Raw genomic sequence first — 19,698 nt, forward strand, 5'->3', positions numbered from 1 at the left:
TTTCTTAATCAGAGGACTGAAATCTTGAAAGGTTAGAGTGTTGCTAAAATCTTAGTGATGAAAAATGAGGCACAGGAAATGATTCCTTTCTCACTTTCCCCTCATGTCCTTCACTTCATGGCTTTCCTTTAGATGTCTAGGTAAATGTAGGTAAAGCACGGTAAAGTGCCTGTGCAGCAGCGTCGAGAGTTTTGGTATCTTTGTTAATTTTTCTCAGAGTAGTGTGAAATGCTCAGCAACTTAGGGGAGAAGAGAAATGGTATTCTCTACTTTGTCCTCCTGCCCTTGCATTCTGAAATTCCCACTATGGTCCTGTGGTGAAAGGGACATAGAGCAGTCGGCCTGGGAGGCGGGTGGCATGTGTCAGCATTATAGAAAGGTGCTTGCCTTGGAGGCTGGTGGCCCAGTTCAGTCCCTCACTAAGGTAAGAGAATCGGTGGAGCATGGTTGGCTTCTGACTTCCAGCGTATGTCGTAGCAGGTGCTTCAAGCGCGGAGCACAGGGTCACAGTAGTGGTAGACACATTATTTAAACAGTACTATCTGCTATTCTTAGGAGTGGTTTACTAACTACATAGTGCTGCAGAACCACTCCCCTACGTGCTACACAATTTTCTTAATCACTTACACTTTCATAGTTTCAGAGTTTGTGGGCAGTCTGTGAGGTCTTGGCTGACTTTCCCTGGGTTTATCCCGCTGTATGTTAACTGGACAGTTTTAGACGAGAGCCAAGTGGGACTGAAGGTCTTGTCTTTGCAGTGGCTGCTGTTTGGCCTAGGCTAGCTCTGTTCTGTGCTGTAATCAGACAAGAGTTATGATGGTTTTTCTCACCCATTTTAAATTTGTTTTGTGATACAGTCAGTATTTTTATAAGCTAGTAAAACTAGTATAAAGAAGTTATAAAAATTATTGTTATATTAACATTTATATTTTATAAAAAGAACTAGTACTTTTTAAAACCTAGATATCAATCACAAACATTGAATAAAAAGGTTATGAGTGGTAATATATAGAAATAATGTGTTGTATAAAATTAAAAATGAGGTGAAACTGATCAGTGTTTAAAAAGGAAGAATATTTCTTACTGTTAGGAAAGAACTGGGAGGGACTCAAGGATTTGTAGGAGTTCTGACCGCATGGGTATGTTAACTTGCTAAAACTGAACTGAACTGGGTTTTTTATAATTGCCATATTGATGCTTTGTAACGGGTTTAGTATAAGCTCTTAATGTAGGCTAGCCATATCTTAACCAGTGTTGTACAGTATGTATTCAAGTAACTAATTTTTAAACTAGCATGAATTAGCAATGTTGAAAATAGTTTTAAAATGTTCCATTGTTTTCTAATATTTAATGAAAATATAGCAAATATTATATAAATATCACAGAATAAATGATGAGATTGTATTGTTACCCTTCAGTGATGCAATAACAATAAATGGTGTATTTTGAACAGGAAAATATTAAAAATCGCTATTCAAACAAATTGTTTCCGTGTATTTGGTATATAATTTTAAGATTTTGAAATAATATCACTATTGCAGATAAGGTTATCTTTTTTCTTTCCTCTTTTTAAGGTTTTGCGTCCATTCCTTCTTCGTCGAATTAAAGCTGATGTTGAAAAGAGTTTGCCTCCAAAGAAAGAAGTAAAAATCTATGTGGGTCTTAGCAAAATGCAAAGGGAATGGTATGTATTCTGAGACACTTGAAAATACTGTTGTTCCCAGATTTTCATTTTATAGTCTTTTATTTACCTAATTTGTGTCTTTAGAATTTCGGTGTACTTGATTAGGCTTAACCGTTGGTGCACTGCCCACTGAAAAGTAGGTGGCAGGAGGCCGTCAGCACACCAGACAGACCACACCAGACAGTGCGGTTTCTGCTGCCCAGGTGTATTCTGGTGGTCAATCTTCCTTCTGTTGATTTTGGACAAGTGATCGAAACTAGAGGTTTAGTTTAATTAACATAGAGCGATATGCTTCTATTTAATTTCACCCAAAGTTCACTCAAAACTGAGTCATAATTTCTATATTTAAAAAGTATAGCATTTTGGTGGCCAGTCATGAAGACATAATGGACATAATTAAGATCCATGAAACATACAAACAAAAAGTGATGGCTCAGGATATAGTTCATTTGTTAAATTTTTTTTTTTTTTTTTTTTTTTTTTAATCTAAGATGCACAAGTCCTGGGTTCATTCATCACCACATAAACTGAGAAATTTTTTTTTTAGGCTTTTGTACAGACATGAGAAACTTTAAAAATTGTGTTGTACCTCTTTATTCCTAGATTGTTGGAAGCAAATTTTAGGCAATGATTTTTCAAATTATTCTTAAGTATTTTGTGGTTGGGGTGGGTCAGCGGAAGTGTGCAGTGTGTCGGTCATTAAACAGTTTTTCTTTTTGGTAGGTATACTCGGATATTAATGAAAGACATAGACATACTGAACTCAGCAGGGAAGATGGACAAGATGAGACTGTTGAACATCTTGATGCAGCTGAGGAAGTGCTGTAACCACCCTTATCTCTTTGACGGGGCTGAGCCTGGGCCTCCCTACACCACAGATATGCATCTGGTTACCAACAGCGGCAAGATGGTGGTGTTGGACAAACTGCTCCCTAAATTAAAAGAACAAGGTATCTGCTACTGCCATTAGATTGAAAAGTAATGAAAACTTTAAAAATTCTAGTATAAGAGAGCGAAACATAACACATTGAAATGTCTATTCTAACAGTTTCTAAAGTTGAAGTGTTAAATGTTTAAAGAACTAAAAATCTCAGCCAAATCCTCTCCCCCTAAATTTAGGCCTTAATTCTCATAGAAGTTGGTAAACGTGCAGGGTACCTACTGTTCAGTTTCATGTGGCTTTCCTAGAAATTTCATCTTTCATAAGATAACCAGGAATGCCTTTCCTATATACACATTTCCCAGATACTTTGTTAACAGTAATGTGTTCCTAGAATTTTTCTTTTGTGGTGTTTAAAATATTTGCTTAAATATTATTTACATATACTGAAAGCATTTCTATTTAAAGTATTCTGAATTTTTTTGTATGAGAATGGCTATGTCTGGGTTGTATGTGTATAACTATATAGTTCTAGATGAATTGAAATGAAACATCTCATTATAGTAGTTTTGTATATTAAGTAGCTTTTAACAATAAATTTCAGTCCTAAAAAAACAGATTTCTATAGTATCAAAAATACAGTGAGCTTTCAAATTTCTTTAATTATGTTTCAAGACAGGGTATCTCTGTGTAGTTCTGGCTGTCCTAGAATTCCTTCTAGACAAGGCTGGCCTCAAACTCAGGGATCTACTTGCCTCTGCCTCCCTCTTACCAGAATTAAGGCATGTGGCACCATTGCAGGCTTAGGTATGAGTTTTGAAGGAAAGAAGGCACAGACATCATCACCAGGTTATAAGACAACATTCAATTGGGGCTGGCTTTCAGTTCAGAAGTTCAGTCCATTATCATCAGGGTAGGAGCATAGCAGCATCCAGGCAGACATTGTGCAGGAGGAGCTGAGAGTTCTACATCTTTATCTGAAGACTGCTAAAGAAGACTTGGCTTCCAGGCAGCTAGGATGAGGCTTATAGAGACACTCTTCCAACAAGGCCACCCTTTCTCAGAGTGCCACTCCCTGAGCCAAGCATATTCAAACCACCGTAGATAGTCAGACCAATAGGTGGACCTTGATGATGACAGCCCAAACATCATTATAGTAGTTAGTGAATTGACTTACTTTTATTTTACTTTTTTTGTAACTTTTTATGGAAATAGCTGAGAAATTAAAGAACTGATTTGGTAGGTAGAAGTGTCAGGACTGTGTGGGTTTTTATTTTACTTTTTTTGTAACTTTTTATGGAAATAGCTGAGTAATTAAAGAACTGATTTGGTAGGTAGAAGTGTCAGGACTGTGTGGGTTGTTAAATATTAGTTAAAGTTACATTGTACTCTAATGAAATGGAGACCAGAACATCCTTACACATGTAGGTTCAAGAATGTATGCATCAGGGGTTGGGGATTTAGCTTAGTGATAGAGCGTTTGCCTAGCAAGCACAAGGCCCTGGGTTCAGTCCCCAGCTCTGGGAAAAAAAAAAAAGAAAAAAAGAAAAGAAAAGAAAAAAGAATGGGGCTAGAGAGATGGCTCAGAGGTTAAGAGGACTGACCGCTCTTCCAAAGGTCCTGAGTTCAATTCCCAGCAACCACATGGTGGCTCACAACCATCTGTAATGGGATCTGATGTTCTCTTCTGGTGTGTCTCAAAACAGCTACAGTGTAGCGACATGAAATAAATAAATCTTTAAAAAAAAAAAAAAAAAGGAATGTATGCATCAGGTTATCAACTTCACTCTTGAGTTAGATGCGCACATAAATTAGTTATTCTCAAAACAACTTCTGTCATACATTTTACTGAGTGTTCTATAGCTGACTTGTGAGGAAAATGGTAGAATAATCTGGATTACAGCAGATAAGTGAAGGACTTCTGATAGAAATGAGGCACACATTCATGTTAAAGTGTGTTTCCATGATTAGAATATTAGGGATTTAGTGTCAGGGAGTTTAGGCAATCATTTTAAAGAAAATATCTGCAGTGGTGGAGTACAACTTAAATATAAATGAGGTGACAGGCTAATGACTCATTCTCCTGAAGGAGACAGTTTACCTTAGTGTACTAGATACATGACACTCTTTTGTTATAATGGAAGGTAGGTGAAGAATGGCTGGCCTGGGTATTGATGCCATTTTTTTTATCCTTTTAACCAAATAAATAATTTGGAACTCGATGGATAATTTGTTAGTCATACTTTTGTTCAGTCTTAAATTTTTAAATAAGAATTCTGTGTTAGAAATTTCTGATAATGAGCTATTTATGTCCCTCAGGTTCAAGAGTACTAATCTTTAGTCAGATGACAAGGGTATTAGACATTTTGGAAGATTATTGCATGTGGAGAAATTATGAGTACTGCAGGTTGGATGGACAGACACCCCATGATGAGAGACAAGTAAGTACAAAAGGATGGGCAGTTAAAAGTCAGATAAAGCAACTTTATTTTTTATATTCCACTAGTGTGTACCAATTTAATATATGTTTGCATTGTGTTGTATCAGAGTAATTTTTTTAAGAAAAAATTAATGTATTTTTCTTTTAAAATTAGTGTGATCTTTTGCCTGCATGTCTGTACCCTGTATGTGCCTGGTGCCCTAGGAGGCCAGAAGTAGTAATTGGAACCCTGGGGTCTGGAGTAACAGATGGATGGGTGCTGGAAGAGCAGCCAGTGCTCTTGCCTACTGATCCATCGCATTAGATAGGGATTCATATTTCCAGGCTGGTCCGAAAGTCAGTGTATAGTGGAATATGATCCTGAGTGCTGGGATTGATTATAGGTATGTGCTCCCGGGCTCTAGGTAAGGTAACTTCCTGAGCTAGTTAAGGTGGTATAAACCTGTAGCCATGGGGGCTGGAGAGACGGCTCAGCGGTTAGGAGCACTGACTGCTCTTCCAGAGGTCCTGAGTTCAATCCCCAGCAACCACATGGTGGCTGGTAATGGGATCTGATGCCCTCTTCTGGTGTGTCTGAAGACAGCAACAGTGTACTCATATACATAAAATAAATAAATCTTAAAAAAAAAAAAACCCTGTAGCCACAGCTGTTTGGAACTGCAGGAAGAGCAGGTGCTTGAGCTGGCGTGGGCAATGTGAAAAATAATCCTACCCGTGTTAGATATGGTGGAGATTACCTTTAAACCCAGTACTCAGGAGTCAGAAAGGAGGTCTACATAGTGAATTTCAGTTCAGCTACGGCTACGTAGTGAGATCATATCTTAAAAAAAGTAAAAGAAAAAATCCTATTCCACAGCAAATATAACAAGTTCCTAACCTTATTATTTTATTCCCATAGGACTCCATTAATGCATACAATGAACCAAATAGCACCAAGTTTGTATTTATGCTAAGCACACGTGCTGGTGGTCTGGGCATCAACCTTGCAACTGCTGATGTAGTAATTTTATATGATTCAGATTGGAATCCTCAAGTTGATCTTCAGGCTATGGTAAGAGGTAACAAGTAAATACTGTGTGTGCTTAATAGGTGTCTTAGGCAGGGCACGTTCATTTTATAATCCTGATTTTACCTACTAGAACTTTCTTTTAATTTTAAAAAATTTAGTTGTTTAGAAATTGTGTCAACACATTTCTACCTGGTGTGTAAGTAGAGGTCAGATGACAACTTAGGGGAGTGTGTTTTTTTTTCCATCATCTGGTTTTTAGGAATTGAACTCAGGTCACCAGGCTTGGACAGCAAGTTCTTTACCCACTTAATTATCTCCTCAGCCTACAATTTTCTTTGTTTTTACATACATACATATACATACATACATATATATATATATACATACATATATACATATATATATATGTATATATAGTATTTTAAACTATTTTTGATAATATCTTAACATCTATATCTTTTACTTTGGTGATGTATATCTCCCATTGTCCTGGTTAGATTTGTCCTAATATATCTCTCCCTTCTCAACACTCACTCACTCACTTTCTCTCTCTCTCTGAATCCAGTGATTCCAATTATTGCACCTATATATGGGGCCTTCTACTGAAGCAAGAGCAATTTTCCCAATTATATCCCAGTGGCTATACCCAAAGAAAAAAGATTCTCCCTGCCCCAGTAGCAGTTACCTGCCAGTAGCTCTTGGCTAGGGAAGTGGGTCTCAACAGCTGGAGTTTTGATGCTTGATTTTGTGCAGGGAGCCACAGCTGTGCTGTGGGTGATGCCTGCAATAGGCATGTTATATGCGGGCGATAGCATTCTTCTCCGGCCTCTGGCTCTTAGATTCCTTCTCCCACCTTTTCTCTCACCTTTTGATGGGTTAGAGAACCCTTGAGTGTGGTGGGAGGCTGGTGAAGATGTCCCATTTCAAGTTGAACAAGTGAGTTGAACACTCACTGTCACTTAATAGAATTTTATTTCTTTTCACCTAATAGGTCAGCCAAAAATACTTTCAATACTCTGGTGAATGTGAATGTCAGTAAATGAGTATAGTTGTGCTTTAGAGAAAAGGGAAATCAGTTTGTGGGCTGGTAGTTGATCTGCCCTTCGGATGCCTAAAATATATGTTTATTTTGTGAGTTGCCTGGCCATCTGAGGAAGTTAATTTTAAGGCTGAGAAAATTCAGGATCTATAAACTAATGTGGATTGTACAAATTCTGACTGTTGTCTTAGAATATTGAGTTTGTAAGTGCAATTTTGAATTATCTGCACGAGTAACTTTTTCTTAAACTCTTTGTGAGGATGGTTAATAGAAATAATAGAAATTGATAAATTATTAGAAATAGGGTGGTTTTTTTTTTTCAAATTAATGTATGAGTTTCTGCATGTATACCCACCTGCCAGAAGAGGGAATCTAATCTTCTAATAGATGGTCATGAACCACCATGTGGTTGCTGGGAACTGAACGCAGGACCTTTGGAAGAGCAGTCGGTGCTCTTTAACCACGAACCAATCTGATCAGCTCCAAAAATAAGGTGTTTTGTTGGAGGAACATGGTTTACCAAAAAATAAATAGAACTAACATTCAAATTAATTTGATTGAGTGTATTTAGCTAATTGAGTAATATTTAAATATGATTTTTATATCATTTGTGAAGAACACTTTTCACGTTTTTAATTTTCCTAATAAGTGACATTTCATTAATTTGATGGAAAAAAAGATTTTGAAACTAAATTCAAGTGAAAGAAATGATTATCAAACTGATATATTACAATTTTGCCTGTTAGATGGTATCATTATTTTTTTACTCATGTGGTTGGCTTCGTTGAACAACTATAATTTTCTTTAGGAAGCTTTCCCTTGTATTTAATTTGATTAAATCTGGGAACTTAAGAAGTATTTATGTAATATGAATCCATATTATAGGTGTTATATTTAATGAGTATTTTAATTTTGCTTCTCAGTGTACCTGTAAAATGACATGGTAATTTAATTCTGCTAGGACCGAGCACATAGAATTGGACAAACGAAGACTGTTCGAGTGTTCCGCTTTATAACTGATAACACTGTGGAAGAAAGAATAGTAGAACGTGCCGAGATGAAGCTCAGACTGGATTCCATCGTGATTCAACAAGGTGAGACCGAGACCTTGAGAGAACCTCTAAGTTGAATTGACAGCAGCATGTTTCAGTCTGATGCTCTCGGGGAGATTTTAAGCACCTGGAGTCCAGCTAACAGTCCAGAAAGAAGATATATATTCCAGATATTTTAAACTTTCTAATTTTGTCATTAATGTAATGAGTTTTGAACTTGGATAAGTTGATTTTAGTATTTACTAGCTAGCAGGTTTTCTTCTAACCTGAACTTCAAACTTCACTTAAGTAGAATAAAAAGTAATAGTTTTTAGGAATTAATGGGACACTATATAAAATATATGACATTCAGTATAGCATAGATTAAGTTGAGCTGTGGTGATTTATTAGCACCAGGGATACTGAACAAAAGCATGTGTTTCCTGTGTGGAACTATTCACTAGGTGACTGTCAGGCGCTGGCACTGTTCGTGCGGTAGAGACTAAAGCAACAAGTAGACCCCAGTGTTACTGTTTTCAAGGAACTTTAGGATTTAGGAGGAGGGGGACTGCACTGAAGCTGCAGGACTAGAGAGGAGTGGTATTTTATTTGGTTCAATTGAAGGGAACTTGTACCAGATCAGCTGTTAGGAAGACACACTTTGTTTATTGTAGTTGTGAAAAAAACTTAGATTGGCTAACTTCCTACCAGTTGAAGGTCTTAATTTATTATGTCAAGTTCCTTTCTGTGTTTAAACTAAATTTTCAAAAGCTTTTGAGTTTTTCATATTAATTTAATTTTGTTATTTTTAAAAAATTAATCAGTTAATTAATTGATTGATTAATTGAAATGGTTTCAGCTGATATAGAATTTGCTAAGTGGACTGGGCTGGCCCTGAACTCGGAGGTTTGCTGCCTCTGCTTTGCAGAATTGGGATTAAAGCACCTGCTCTTATTTAAGATCTAATATATGAAGACTTTTGTTTTAGTGTTCTCAGCAGAAGCTGATTGGTTAAGATAACAATAACATCCTTCTGATGGGAAATGCCTTTATTTATGTTTATATGGTTTACATATATATGTCAGAATTAGTGACATTTTCTCTCAGCTTTGATTTTCTTTTCTTTTTTGTTTTTGTTTGTTTTTGAGATGGTCTCATTGTATAGCTCTGGCTGTCCTGTAACTCACTATATACTTCGGTCTGGCCTTGAACTCACAGAGAAATACCTGCTTCTGTCTCCTGAGAACTGAGATTAAATGTGTATGCCACTGTACTCAGCAACTTGATTTTCAAATATCTCAAACAAAAAACATTTTATTGAGTCAATAAAGCTTATTACAGTAGGTAATATATAATATGTAAGCTTTAGAAATACTTAACAACTTACACAGTTGAAAAATACGGCATTAAATTTAACATAATAGTGAATTTGATCATTTGTAAATAGTAAACAAATGGATAAAATTTCTAATATTTAATTTTTTAAGTTTATAGTAAAATAAAGTCTTAATATAATACAACATACTCTCTTTCTCTCTCTCTTTTTTTTTTCCCCAGGGAGGCTTGTAGATCAGAACCTGAACAAAATTGGGAAAGATGAAATGCTTCAAATGATTCGACATGGTGCCACACATGTGTTTGCTTCAAAAGAAAGTGAAATCACTGATGAGGATATTGATGGTATTTTGGAAAGAGGTGCAAAGAAGGTGAGACACTAGTATATGATAGTGTTTTGTAACCAATAGTTTATGAAGAAACCCATGACCTGACTTCTCCATAAACACGAATGCGTGTATGGTTTTTACTGCAGATAAGAGACTGAGAACAGCCAGCAGCATCAGGAGGAGTCCAGAGCAGAGCCAGTAGACTGATCACGATAGCAGCATGTGTGGCCAGCCTGGGGAAGCAGGAGAGGGTAGAGAAGGCATAGTGAAAACAGCAGGACAAAGGGAAGAATAGTGAAAATAGCCAGGCTGTAAGATAGGAAGGATGAGCAGGGGAAGCCCAAGAGCTACATGGAGTTAGGTATGGGAGGAGAGGAGAAGGGCGAAGATGTCATGGTAACAGGTCTTTATGATATAGGGGAGCTGGGAGGCCAGCATGGGCTTTGCTGTGCAGATAGGTGCCAATGCTAGAGAGGCTGCCAGCGGTTAGGGAAGTGACTCCCTTTGGTGGACTTCTGGCCTGACAAGTTTCTGAGGAATACTGGCTTTATCCAGCTGCAAGAATCCTATAGTCAGGTTAATGCAGTTTCTGGATATTTGCACTGCCTTTTGAATTTGAGGAATTTGGAGTTTCCTTCGGACCTAACAGTTTAGACAAAAACTATTTGAGAAAATATTTTCTCTGTGAATCACCAACTTCTTTTTTCTACAAAAACCAAGCTTTCATATACCATAAAGGAGTCTTTTTATTTTTTTTATTTTTGTGTATGGGTGCCTGTCTGTGCATCATGAGTGTGCCTGTTGCCCAGTGAGGCCAGAAGAAGGCACTGAATCCCCGGGAACTGGAGTTAGACACAGTTGTGAGCTGCCTTGCGAATTGAACCAGATTGTCTGGAAGAGCAACAAATGTTCTTAACTGTTGAGCCATCTTTCCAGTCCTGTTTTGACTACAGGTCTTAAGATTATTTTACTCTCAATTTAAGAATTTTTTTTTTTTCTATGTAGACTGCAGAAATGAATGAAAAACTCTCCAAGATGGGTGAAAGCTCACTTAGAAACTTTACGATGGATACAGAGTCCAGTGTTTATAACTTTGAAGGAGAAGACTATAGAGAAAAACAAAAGGTAATTATTTCAGAGTGAAGCTTTACTGAACACTTGAATCATGTGTTAGTTGTTTCTTCACATCTTAGGTTTTCATGGTTCAGTGTTGTGGCTTGTAATCCGAGTTATCTGTTCCCTTGCTTATTTACTTATGGGGGTGGTGGTCTTAACACAGCCCTGGGTGGCCTTCCTCAATTTCTATCTGAGACTGGCTTGAATTCTAATTCCCTGCCTCTAAGTCTGTCCTTAGTGCTGCCATTACAGATGTGTGCCTAAGTTAGTTTTGGAGTATTTTTAATTTATATGATAAGGCTCATTGTATACTATTTCTGAAAGCATTCTTTTTTTTTTTTTTTTTACACTCCGAAAGCATTCTTGTATAGTGTGAGTATCCTTTGGAATATTTCAGAGTAAACTAAATGGCAATAAAAAGGCCACGGGCTATTTTTCTTAGAACTTGAATTGATAATTAAAATGATTCAGTAGATGTATCTGCTACTACAGAGAGAAATTGTCATATGCTGTATAAAAAAATACTTGTCATTTTTTTTAACATTTAGACAAATACTGACCATAGGTTTTTTTTTTTTCGGAGCTGGGGACCGAACCCAGGGCCTTGTGCTTGCTACAAGCAAGCTCTCTACCACTGAGCTAAATCCCCAACCCCAGTTTTTTTTTAAAAGAAAATTATGTCTAATTTTTCTACTTACTTGGGTTGTAGCATATATTCTGTAGTATTTTATAAATTCTGCTTTGTGTGTTAATGACATAGTATTAAAAATGCCATAGTCCTTACCATTGTAGAGTTTGTAGTTTAGTATTTCATCAATATATTTTTATTTATACGTCACTGTAGATAATTTATTGCTTTGTATAATAAGATTACTGACTGGAACTTTCCCCATTCTAGATTGCATTCACAGAGTGGATTGAACCACCTAAGAGAGAGAGAAAAGCCAACTACGCTGTAGATGCGTACTTCAGGGAAGCTCTGCGTGTCAGTGAGCCTAAAGCACCCAAGGTACGGTGACGGCGCGGGCACACTTAGATGTGCTACGTTCTCTAACACTTTCACAGCAGAGGAAAATTGAGAATTATGTTTGCTGTTTTTGAATTGGGTTAAATGTTGATTAATGTCAGTTCATTTCTATTTAAAGGTGAGTTTTCTTTCTTGGAGAATTGGCTTTTATGGTTTAGGAAATGACTTAATGTGAGTGAGAGTTCTGTGTATTTTCGTTTTTTAATGGACAATACTGTTTTTACTTTTCTTTAGGCGCCTCGACCTCCAAAACAACCAAATGTTCAGGATTTCCAGTTCTTTCCTCCACGTTTATTTGAATTACTGGAAAAAGAAATTCTATATTACAGGAAAACTATCGGTTACAAGGTGATTGAAATTCTTCTCTTTGCATTTTCTTCTCAGAAGCACAACGGCAAAGCTACTTACTGACTTTTTTATTTAACTAACTTGAACCTAGTAGGAAATGCTGTTGCCTGCTGTGCTCTAGTATATGAACTTTCTGAGTTTTCACTAAAGAGAGAAAATTTCATGAGTAATACTTTTTAAAGATGTAATATACTAGAAATTAAGCAATGTGGTTAATTTTATGGGTATATTAAAATGTGTAATGTTAATTTGTCAAGAATGTATGAAGCCTCTTAAAATTAACCAATTGATGGCTTTGAAAAACATGTGTTAGGTACCGCGGAGTCCTGATCTACCCAATGCAGCCCAGGCACAGAAGGAAGAGCAGCTTAAAATCGACGAAGCAGGGCCCCTTAATGACGAGGAGTTAGAGGAAAAAGAGAAGCTTCTGACTCAGGTATAACCTTGATTAACACAAAATTAAGTTATTTTGTAAAGTACTAGAAACAGTAGTTTTAGGTTTGTTGAGTCAAACATAAATGCACATTTCTGTATTCAAAGAGAACAACTGGGCTGACAGTGTGACCTCGTACTGGAATGCTTCCTAGCATGTGTGGTATTCTAGGTCCAATCTGTAGCACTGCAGAGGAGGAAGGGAGCACAATTCAACATGGGGAAGCTTGGACAGATGCTGCTGGATTTGATTTGCATTACTAGTTGAGGTTGTCGGTATGTACTGGGTATTAGAACTTATTTTCAGTACTGCCAGCTTTCTGTGTCTCTTCCAGGTTATTCTAAATTACAAATTTCTATTTGGTACTTAATTTAAACCATTTAAAAAATTTTACGTGTTCATTGTACTTGGTACTGTGTTACATGAGAAATATTTTGACACCAACTATACATTGGATGTTGAGTACATTCATCCCCAGTCCCCATAATCCACCCTCCCACTCCTCCTCATTGGTTGCCTTTGTTCTTCTGTTCTCGGCATTGGGGTGTGTGTGTGTGTGTGTGTGTGTGTGTGTGTGTGTGTGTGTGTGTGTGTGTGTGTGTGTGTGTGTGTGTGTGTGTGTGTGTGTGTGTGTTTGTGTGTGTAAATGCCAGCTAGCAGGAAGGAAGCGTTCAGTTGAGTTTCAGCCTGAGTCCTCTATCTGCAACCAAATTGTACGCTGTCCCCAGCAGGAGGGTTTAACATCTATTTCTGATGGGCAGCCAGGAACACTGGCAATAGATTGTGTTGTTTTAGGGTTTCTGGGGCCTTCCTGATCAAGAACTTTTATGAGGGAGGTATCCTACATCTGACAATGGGAGTTTGTTTGATCCTCATTGCTTTCATAGTCAACCCATGCAGGATGCTGTTAAAAAAAATACACAGTTATATACTCTTGTGTTCCTATGTGTGGATACTTGTGGGAGTCAATACTTTTTAACCATGTAGATTCTGGGGATTGAACTCAAGTTAACAGTCGTGGCTACAGGTACATGCTGTACCATCTCGCTGGCTCTTTTAAAAGTCATTTTTATGGGCTGTAGGTAGTATATAGATAGTAGGTTTCAATATGACTTCTTACATCTTTAGTTTTGGTTAACCCTGTCACCTGTTTTCTCCTTTCTTCTGCTCCTTTTCCATTTGATCATTACCACCCTAGTATCTCCTCACTTACTTTATATGTGTTCTGTCCTTTAAGCTTGTTTTTCTTGCATTTTTCTACTTGTTCATTTTTCTGTTACTTTTATTTCCCAACTACTAATAGTGTATCAAAGCTACAAAGAGGGTCATTGAGCTTTTCAGTCAGCATTCCGATTGTCTTTCATTTAGAGTTCGTTGCTAAGGTTTCTAAGAAATTTATAATGTACTGGTAAAAGTGTATACATGAAAACGTAACCACTCCAAAACTCCAAGGTAAGATAAAGTAAGGATTTTTTTTTCTGTACATCAAATGTGTTTGAAAGTAGCATTGTTGTCTAAGTTCTGTGTGCTGTCATTAAATATTTTGCTTATTGCTGTTTAGGGGTTCACTAATTGGAATAAGAGAGATTTTAACCAGTTTATCAAGGCTAATGAAAAGTGGGGTCGTGATGATATTGAGAACATAGCCAGAGAAGTAGAAGGAAAAACTCCAGAAGAAGTCATTGAATACTCAGGTAATACTTTTACTATATTGTCACTCTTCGAGAGTTGAATAGAAGGGTTCTGGAAGCTTCCTGTTTTATTTATATATAACCCCCCCCCCTTTTACCCATTTATTCTTTTCCAGCTGTGTTCTGGGAAAGATGCAATGAGCTCCAGGACATAGAGAAGATTATGGCTCAGATTGAAAGGGGAGAGGCAAGGATTCAAAGAAGAATAAGTATCAAGAAAGCACTAGATACAAAGGTACTGTGTGCATTAAATACAGGGGCTGTGTAACTCCAGACTTTGATATGATAACTACATTATAAGAAAAGATTTCTAATTTAAAATTTCCTTAATAAAAAAAATTGTTAAGTTTTGTTAACATAGTTTCCCTGAGTACTAAATTGATAGCCTGGTTTAAAGAAGACTCCACTTCTTCCTAAGTGTCAGAAAGCTTAGACCTCATTTCTGTAGTCACAACAATGGTGAAAAACTATAAAAGTACTACAGGACAAAGAGCAGGTCAGAGTCTTGAGATAGAAAATTCTGATTTGAAATGGAACATTTATGGTTGGTTATGGGAAGGCTGAAGTAAGCTTGAAGTATGGATTACATAGGACTTGTATTTCATACACTGTGTATAAATTACGACTCTTCTAGATTGGACGGTACAAAGCACCCTTTCACCAACTAAGAATATCGTATGGTACTAACAAAGGGAAAAACTACACGGAAGAAGAGGACCGCTTTCTCATTTGTATGCTTCACAAGCTTGGCTTCGACAAGGAAAATGTTTATGATGAGTTACGACAATGCATCCGAAACTCCCCTCAGTTCAGATTTGATTGGTTTCTCAAGTCCAGAACTGCGATGGTGAGTGTCCAAGGTTTGTGTAGTGCATCAGTTTAGAATAATAAGTATATTCAGTTATTTGTTACCTTGTAAAAACATCCTTGAAGGAGACTTTAGTTTCAGAAATTAATTTCCTCTAGTGTTCACAGCCACAGCGTGAAAACGTTAGAGGCAATTTGAAGAGCTTGTCTCCTTTAATGTTGCGTGTTTTAACATGGCTTTATATAGTAGGGCTAATTAGGTTCTCAGTGAGGAGAAGTGTTCACCTGAACATGGTGACTTTTTTTGCAAGTAGTCAGTTGTGTAGATGACAGTGTTCTTCCCGCATCTGTCTGTCAGGCGGGATGCTGTAGCTGGGTTCTTTAAAGTGGCTGGTTGGCATAGAACAATATTTTCTATACTGATTTGAGACTGGGTTTTATTTGTAGTTTTAATGTCTGGCTGTTTCTAACAAGAGATGCCCATTTCTAACATCATCAAATTAGAATTCAAGAAAGCTTACCTTTGGATTGTGTCTTGCTTTCTGTATTTCAACACCTTTAACAACAATTGAAAAGTCTTGAGTTTGAAACATATAGTAGTAAGAAAATGTATGCATTTGAAGTATCTTGTTAATGTACAATGCCGTGGATAATGTGTGGCATTTTCACATTTGATCATTGAAAAATAGCTTTCCTTTCCAGTTGGTATTAGAACTATAGTTTTGTGACATCGTTAGAGAAATGTAACTAGGGTATGGAACCTGCCCTGAAGATACTTATATATAAGTATGTGGTTAGTTGAAAGATTGAGTTGCTATAAACTTTACTGTGTTTCTTTTATATAAGGTACTATTTTTGCAGAACATATAAGAAATTATTTCATAATAATGCTAGTGAGATAGTGTCACATACCACATAAGCCAGATCTGAAAACTGCTTTCTTAGCATGTTAATATTAAGGCATACAAAATAAACATATGTAGATCTTTATGGTAAATAAGAGGCATAGTTTTTGACCAGGAGTGCAAAGGATTCACTGTGCCAGCAGTGTGTGCTACAGTAAACGTGATAAGACATTGTGCACCACATCCTTCGTGTGTGTACTGTGCCATACTTTTGTTTCCTTTTGAGACAAGATTTCTCTGTGTAGCCTTGTCTGTCCTGGAACTTGCTCTATAGACAGGCTGGCTTCAAACTCATAGAGCTGTTTGCTTCTGTCTCCTCAGTGCTGGGATTAAAGGTGTGCTCTACCACCTGGCTTTGCACTATACTTTTTAGAAAGGAAACAAAACTTTGGTTTTTATTGAAAGCATTACTAAGCCATGCATGGATTTTTTTTTTTTTTTTTTTTTTTTTTTAATTTTTTTTTCGAGCTGGGGACCGAACCCAGGGCCTTGCGCTTCCTAGGCAAGCACTCTACCACTGAGCCAAATCCCCAACCCCCCATGCATGGATTTTAATATCAGGTGGTTTAGAATTATTTTACTATGGCTGCTTGTGTAGGAGTTTTACTTACATATAAGAAATTAAAAAAACAAAGACAGTTTTTTCCTGTAAATAAACAAAGCAGTGATGCAAATGGATCTTTACCTCATTGCATGTTACCTGCTGACTCTCCGTTACACTTCAGATCTCTTCTGGCGGCCACATAGATTTGTAGAGAATGGAGGCAGATAAAATACATCGTGGGTGTTAGCCTTCCTGCTTGGATGGGAGTGGGCTTTATAGCTATGTGCATAACGGCCATAAACTAAGATGATGATGCTTTTAAAGAAAATATTTTTTTAATCTCTTAAGTTCTGGTTAGTTTTGGTTTTGAATTATGTATGCTAATCTTTAAATATAAGTAGTCCAGAGTTCCTTGGCATAGTTATTAAATGTATGAGATGTTGTGTTAGTACCTACATGGTAAACGAAGGAACAGTTTGTGAAGAATATACACTATATTTTTGTTTGCTTATTGGCATATTACCAAAGAGCTACACCCCCAGCCGTGTTAGTGCAGCTTAAAAAGAATGAAGTAAAAACATTAAATCCTTGGAGTTTTTGAATCCTCATAGTGTGGTCTGTGAGAAAAAGTGAACTTCCTTTTGTTTTTTAATCTACTATGGATATTTAAGGGATTTTTGTATTTGTTAAAATACATATTTAGATAGAGAAGTCCTGTCAGCATGTACTTGGAAAAAACAAGTTTATCATATATATATTTGTAATGCAGGAGCTCCAGAGGAGGTGTAATACCTTAATTACTTTGATTGAAAGGGAAAACATGGAACTAGAAGAAAAGGAGAAGGCAGAGAAAAAGAAAAGAGGACCAAAGCCTTCCGTGAGTACAGATTATGTGAATCATACAGTTTTGGGTGTTTTATGCACAGTAGTGTGTGTGCATGTGTGTGTGTATTATCCATATATGTGTGGTAATACTCACTGTATGGGGCACAGAGGTTGACAATCAGATGCCCCTTTATTTTTTGATTAAAGAGTCACACTGAATTTGCAGCTTGCCATTTTGCTAGATAGGCTGTTGTAAGCACCTCTTCTTTTCCAGACCCATGCGCCATCATTGGGTTTTAGGATTTTACTGGATTTGGGGATCAGAGCTCAGGCCCTTAGACTTGCATGACAAGCAGTTTACCCATCAGCCATTTGTCCCGCAAACCCACCACAACCAACTTTTAAAGTATTTGAACATTGTTTTGTTTTTCCTTTGTAAATAATACCTTTGAGTTGCCTTAAAATATAAACTGGGTTTGATACACTAAATATAGAAAACCATGTTACTCTGAGGAGCTAAAAGAAAGTCTTCTGATTGCCAAAAGTACTCACTTGTTCTTGAGAATGCTTGAAATTTTAGGAGACTTTTAAGGAATATTAGAATATTGAACATGGTGGCTTGACAAGTTCTATGGCAGTCTTCTAAGTTTTTTTTTTTAAAGATTTATTTATTTTATATATATGAGTACACTGTAGCTGTCTTCAGACACACCAGAAGAGGGCATCAGATCCCATTACAGATGGTTGTGAACCATCATGTGGTTGCTGGGAATTGAACTCAGGACCTCTGGAAGAGCAGTCAGTGCTCTTAACCACTGAGCCATCGCTCCAGCCCCTGTCTTCTAAGCTTTGATTACTGTTTAGTACTGTGTTAGTTTGAATGTAAGTATTTCAGGAGGAAATAGGCATCCTGTTAGTCAGCAGCAGTAAATTATTTGGAGATTTGATAGTAGTTTTGAAAGATTTGTTATGAAGCCCTGCAGAAGAGTCTTAGGCTGTCAGTCATATGCTGTCACTGCTAGCATGCTGCATCATGTTTGAGAACTAATTGTTCTGTTTGTTTATAGACACAGAAACGTAAGATGGATGGTGCCCCTGATGGCCGAGGAAGAAAAAAGAAGCTGAAACTATGAATGCGTTTTTGTCTTATAATCACTAACTAGTAGTTCTTTAATTTACGGGTCTTCATAAGATGTTCTGTACAGTGCTCAACTGTTACTGTCATTCAGAGACATGAGGTCATCTGCTTACTGAGCTAGAAACATAGTATGTAGTTTCCCTTTTTTAAATGCAACAGCTGTGCTGAAATTTTTTTTATCATTAACAATTGAAGTAATAAAACAGGCTTCATTTATTAATAAATGTTTCATTTGATTTATTTTTCTAATAGTTTCATTTGTGAGGATTGTGGCTTTTTATCAGCTACTTTAACACTTGTATGGCTTAAAAACAAGCAAACAAGTAAAAAAAAATGCAAATAACATTTGATTGGTCCCTTCTACCTGGTTTGTAATTACTTCACATTCTTTGCTGATTTTTTTTTTTTTTTTTTGGTAGTACTATTGAGTCTCATCTGGAAAGATTGTGTAAATTGCATTCTTGCTTATTATAGAATGGGGGTAAGGCAAGACGTATTAATTTTCTGTGCATATTTCTGTTACACTTTCTGTTTCTATGGTTCTGATGTGAATGTGCCCTATTTTGTTGGATGAATGGCCTTTTTTAGTTGTATAGCCAAAGACATTTAGTATTTTCTGGTTCTTTAAGGTGATGTATTATTTTGTAAAAGGAATTTTTTTAAGTATTTGGAAAATATTTTGACAAATGGCCTGTAGCAGCCACAACTTAGAAAGATAATGTCAGAAGTGAGGTGATTTTTTTTTTTTAATTTGAATGACCAAGCCAAAATGAGGTGAGAATTTGTCATACTGTTATAATACTAATAGAATGTACCCTCTCAGTTTATAGTATTTTTGAGTTTTTAGAGTAAATGAAAATTTTATTTTATTATATTTTACAAATAACTTCTAAGTCTTAGTAGCAAGATGGAGTATAATTCCAGTTTTTATTTTCTATGGAATAGACTGGTGAACTGGAGACCCTGAAGCAGGAATACCCAGAGGCCTTTATGTGCTACACATCATTTGTATAAAGTTTTATATGTGCAAATTGGGTACATAAGCAGTTCTCCATTTTTCTAAGGGAATGCAATAAATGTAGCATCGTGAATAAATATAACTTTTATAATCCTTAAA

The 19,698-nt window shown here is 36.6% G+C and overlaps 1 protein-coding gene across 1 annotated transcript in view; it reads left to right on the forward strand.

Moving 5' to 3' along the window:
• The window catches only part of Smarca5 (SWI/SNF related, matrix associated, actin dependent regulator of chromatin, subfamily a, member 5), a 33,242-nt gene extending 13,544 nt beyond the window's left edge, over positions 1-19,698 (forward strand). The window contains exons 10-24 of the mRNA XM_032887431.1: positions 1,575-1,684; positions 2,408-2,634; positions 4,884-5,005; positions 5,903-6,055; positions 8,014-8,146; positions 9,641-9,789; positions 10,753-10,872; positions 11,762-11,872; positions 12,125-12,238; positions 12,552-12,674; positions 14,233-14,365; positions 14,479-14,597; positions 14,997-15,209; positions 17,388-17,495; positions 18,511-19,698. Coding sequence (XP_032743322.1) covers positions 1,575-1,684; positions 2,408-2,634; positions 4,884-5,005; positions 5,903-6,055; positions 8,014-8,146; positions 9,641-9,789; positions 10,753-10,872; positions 11,762-11,872; positions 12,125-12,238; positions 12,552-12,674; positions 14,233-14,365; positions 14,479-14,597; positions 14,997-15,209; positions 17,388-17,495; positions 18,511-18,576 — 2,001 coding nt within the window. The 3' untranslated portion in view covers positions 18,577-19,698. The remainder of the gene's footprint in view (positions 1-1,574; positions 1,685-2,407; positions 2,635-4,883; positions 5,006-5,902; positions 6,056-8,013; positions 8,147-9,640; positions 9,790-10,752; positions 10,873-11,761; positions 11,873-12,124; positions 12,239-12,551; positions 12,675-14,232; positions 14,366-14,478; positions 14,598-14,996; positions 15,210-17,387; positions 17,496-18,510) is intronic.

This window comes from Rattus rattus, chromosome 17, assembly GCF_011064425.1.
Source record: "Rattus rattus isolate New Zealand chromosome 17, Rrattus_CSIRO_v1, whole genome shotgun sequence".
NCBI lineage: Eukaryota > Metazoa > Chordata > Mammalia > Rodentia > Muridae > Rattus > Rattus rattus.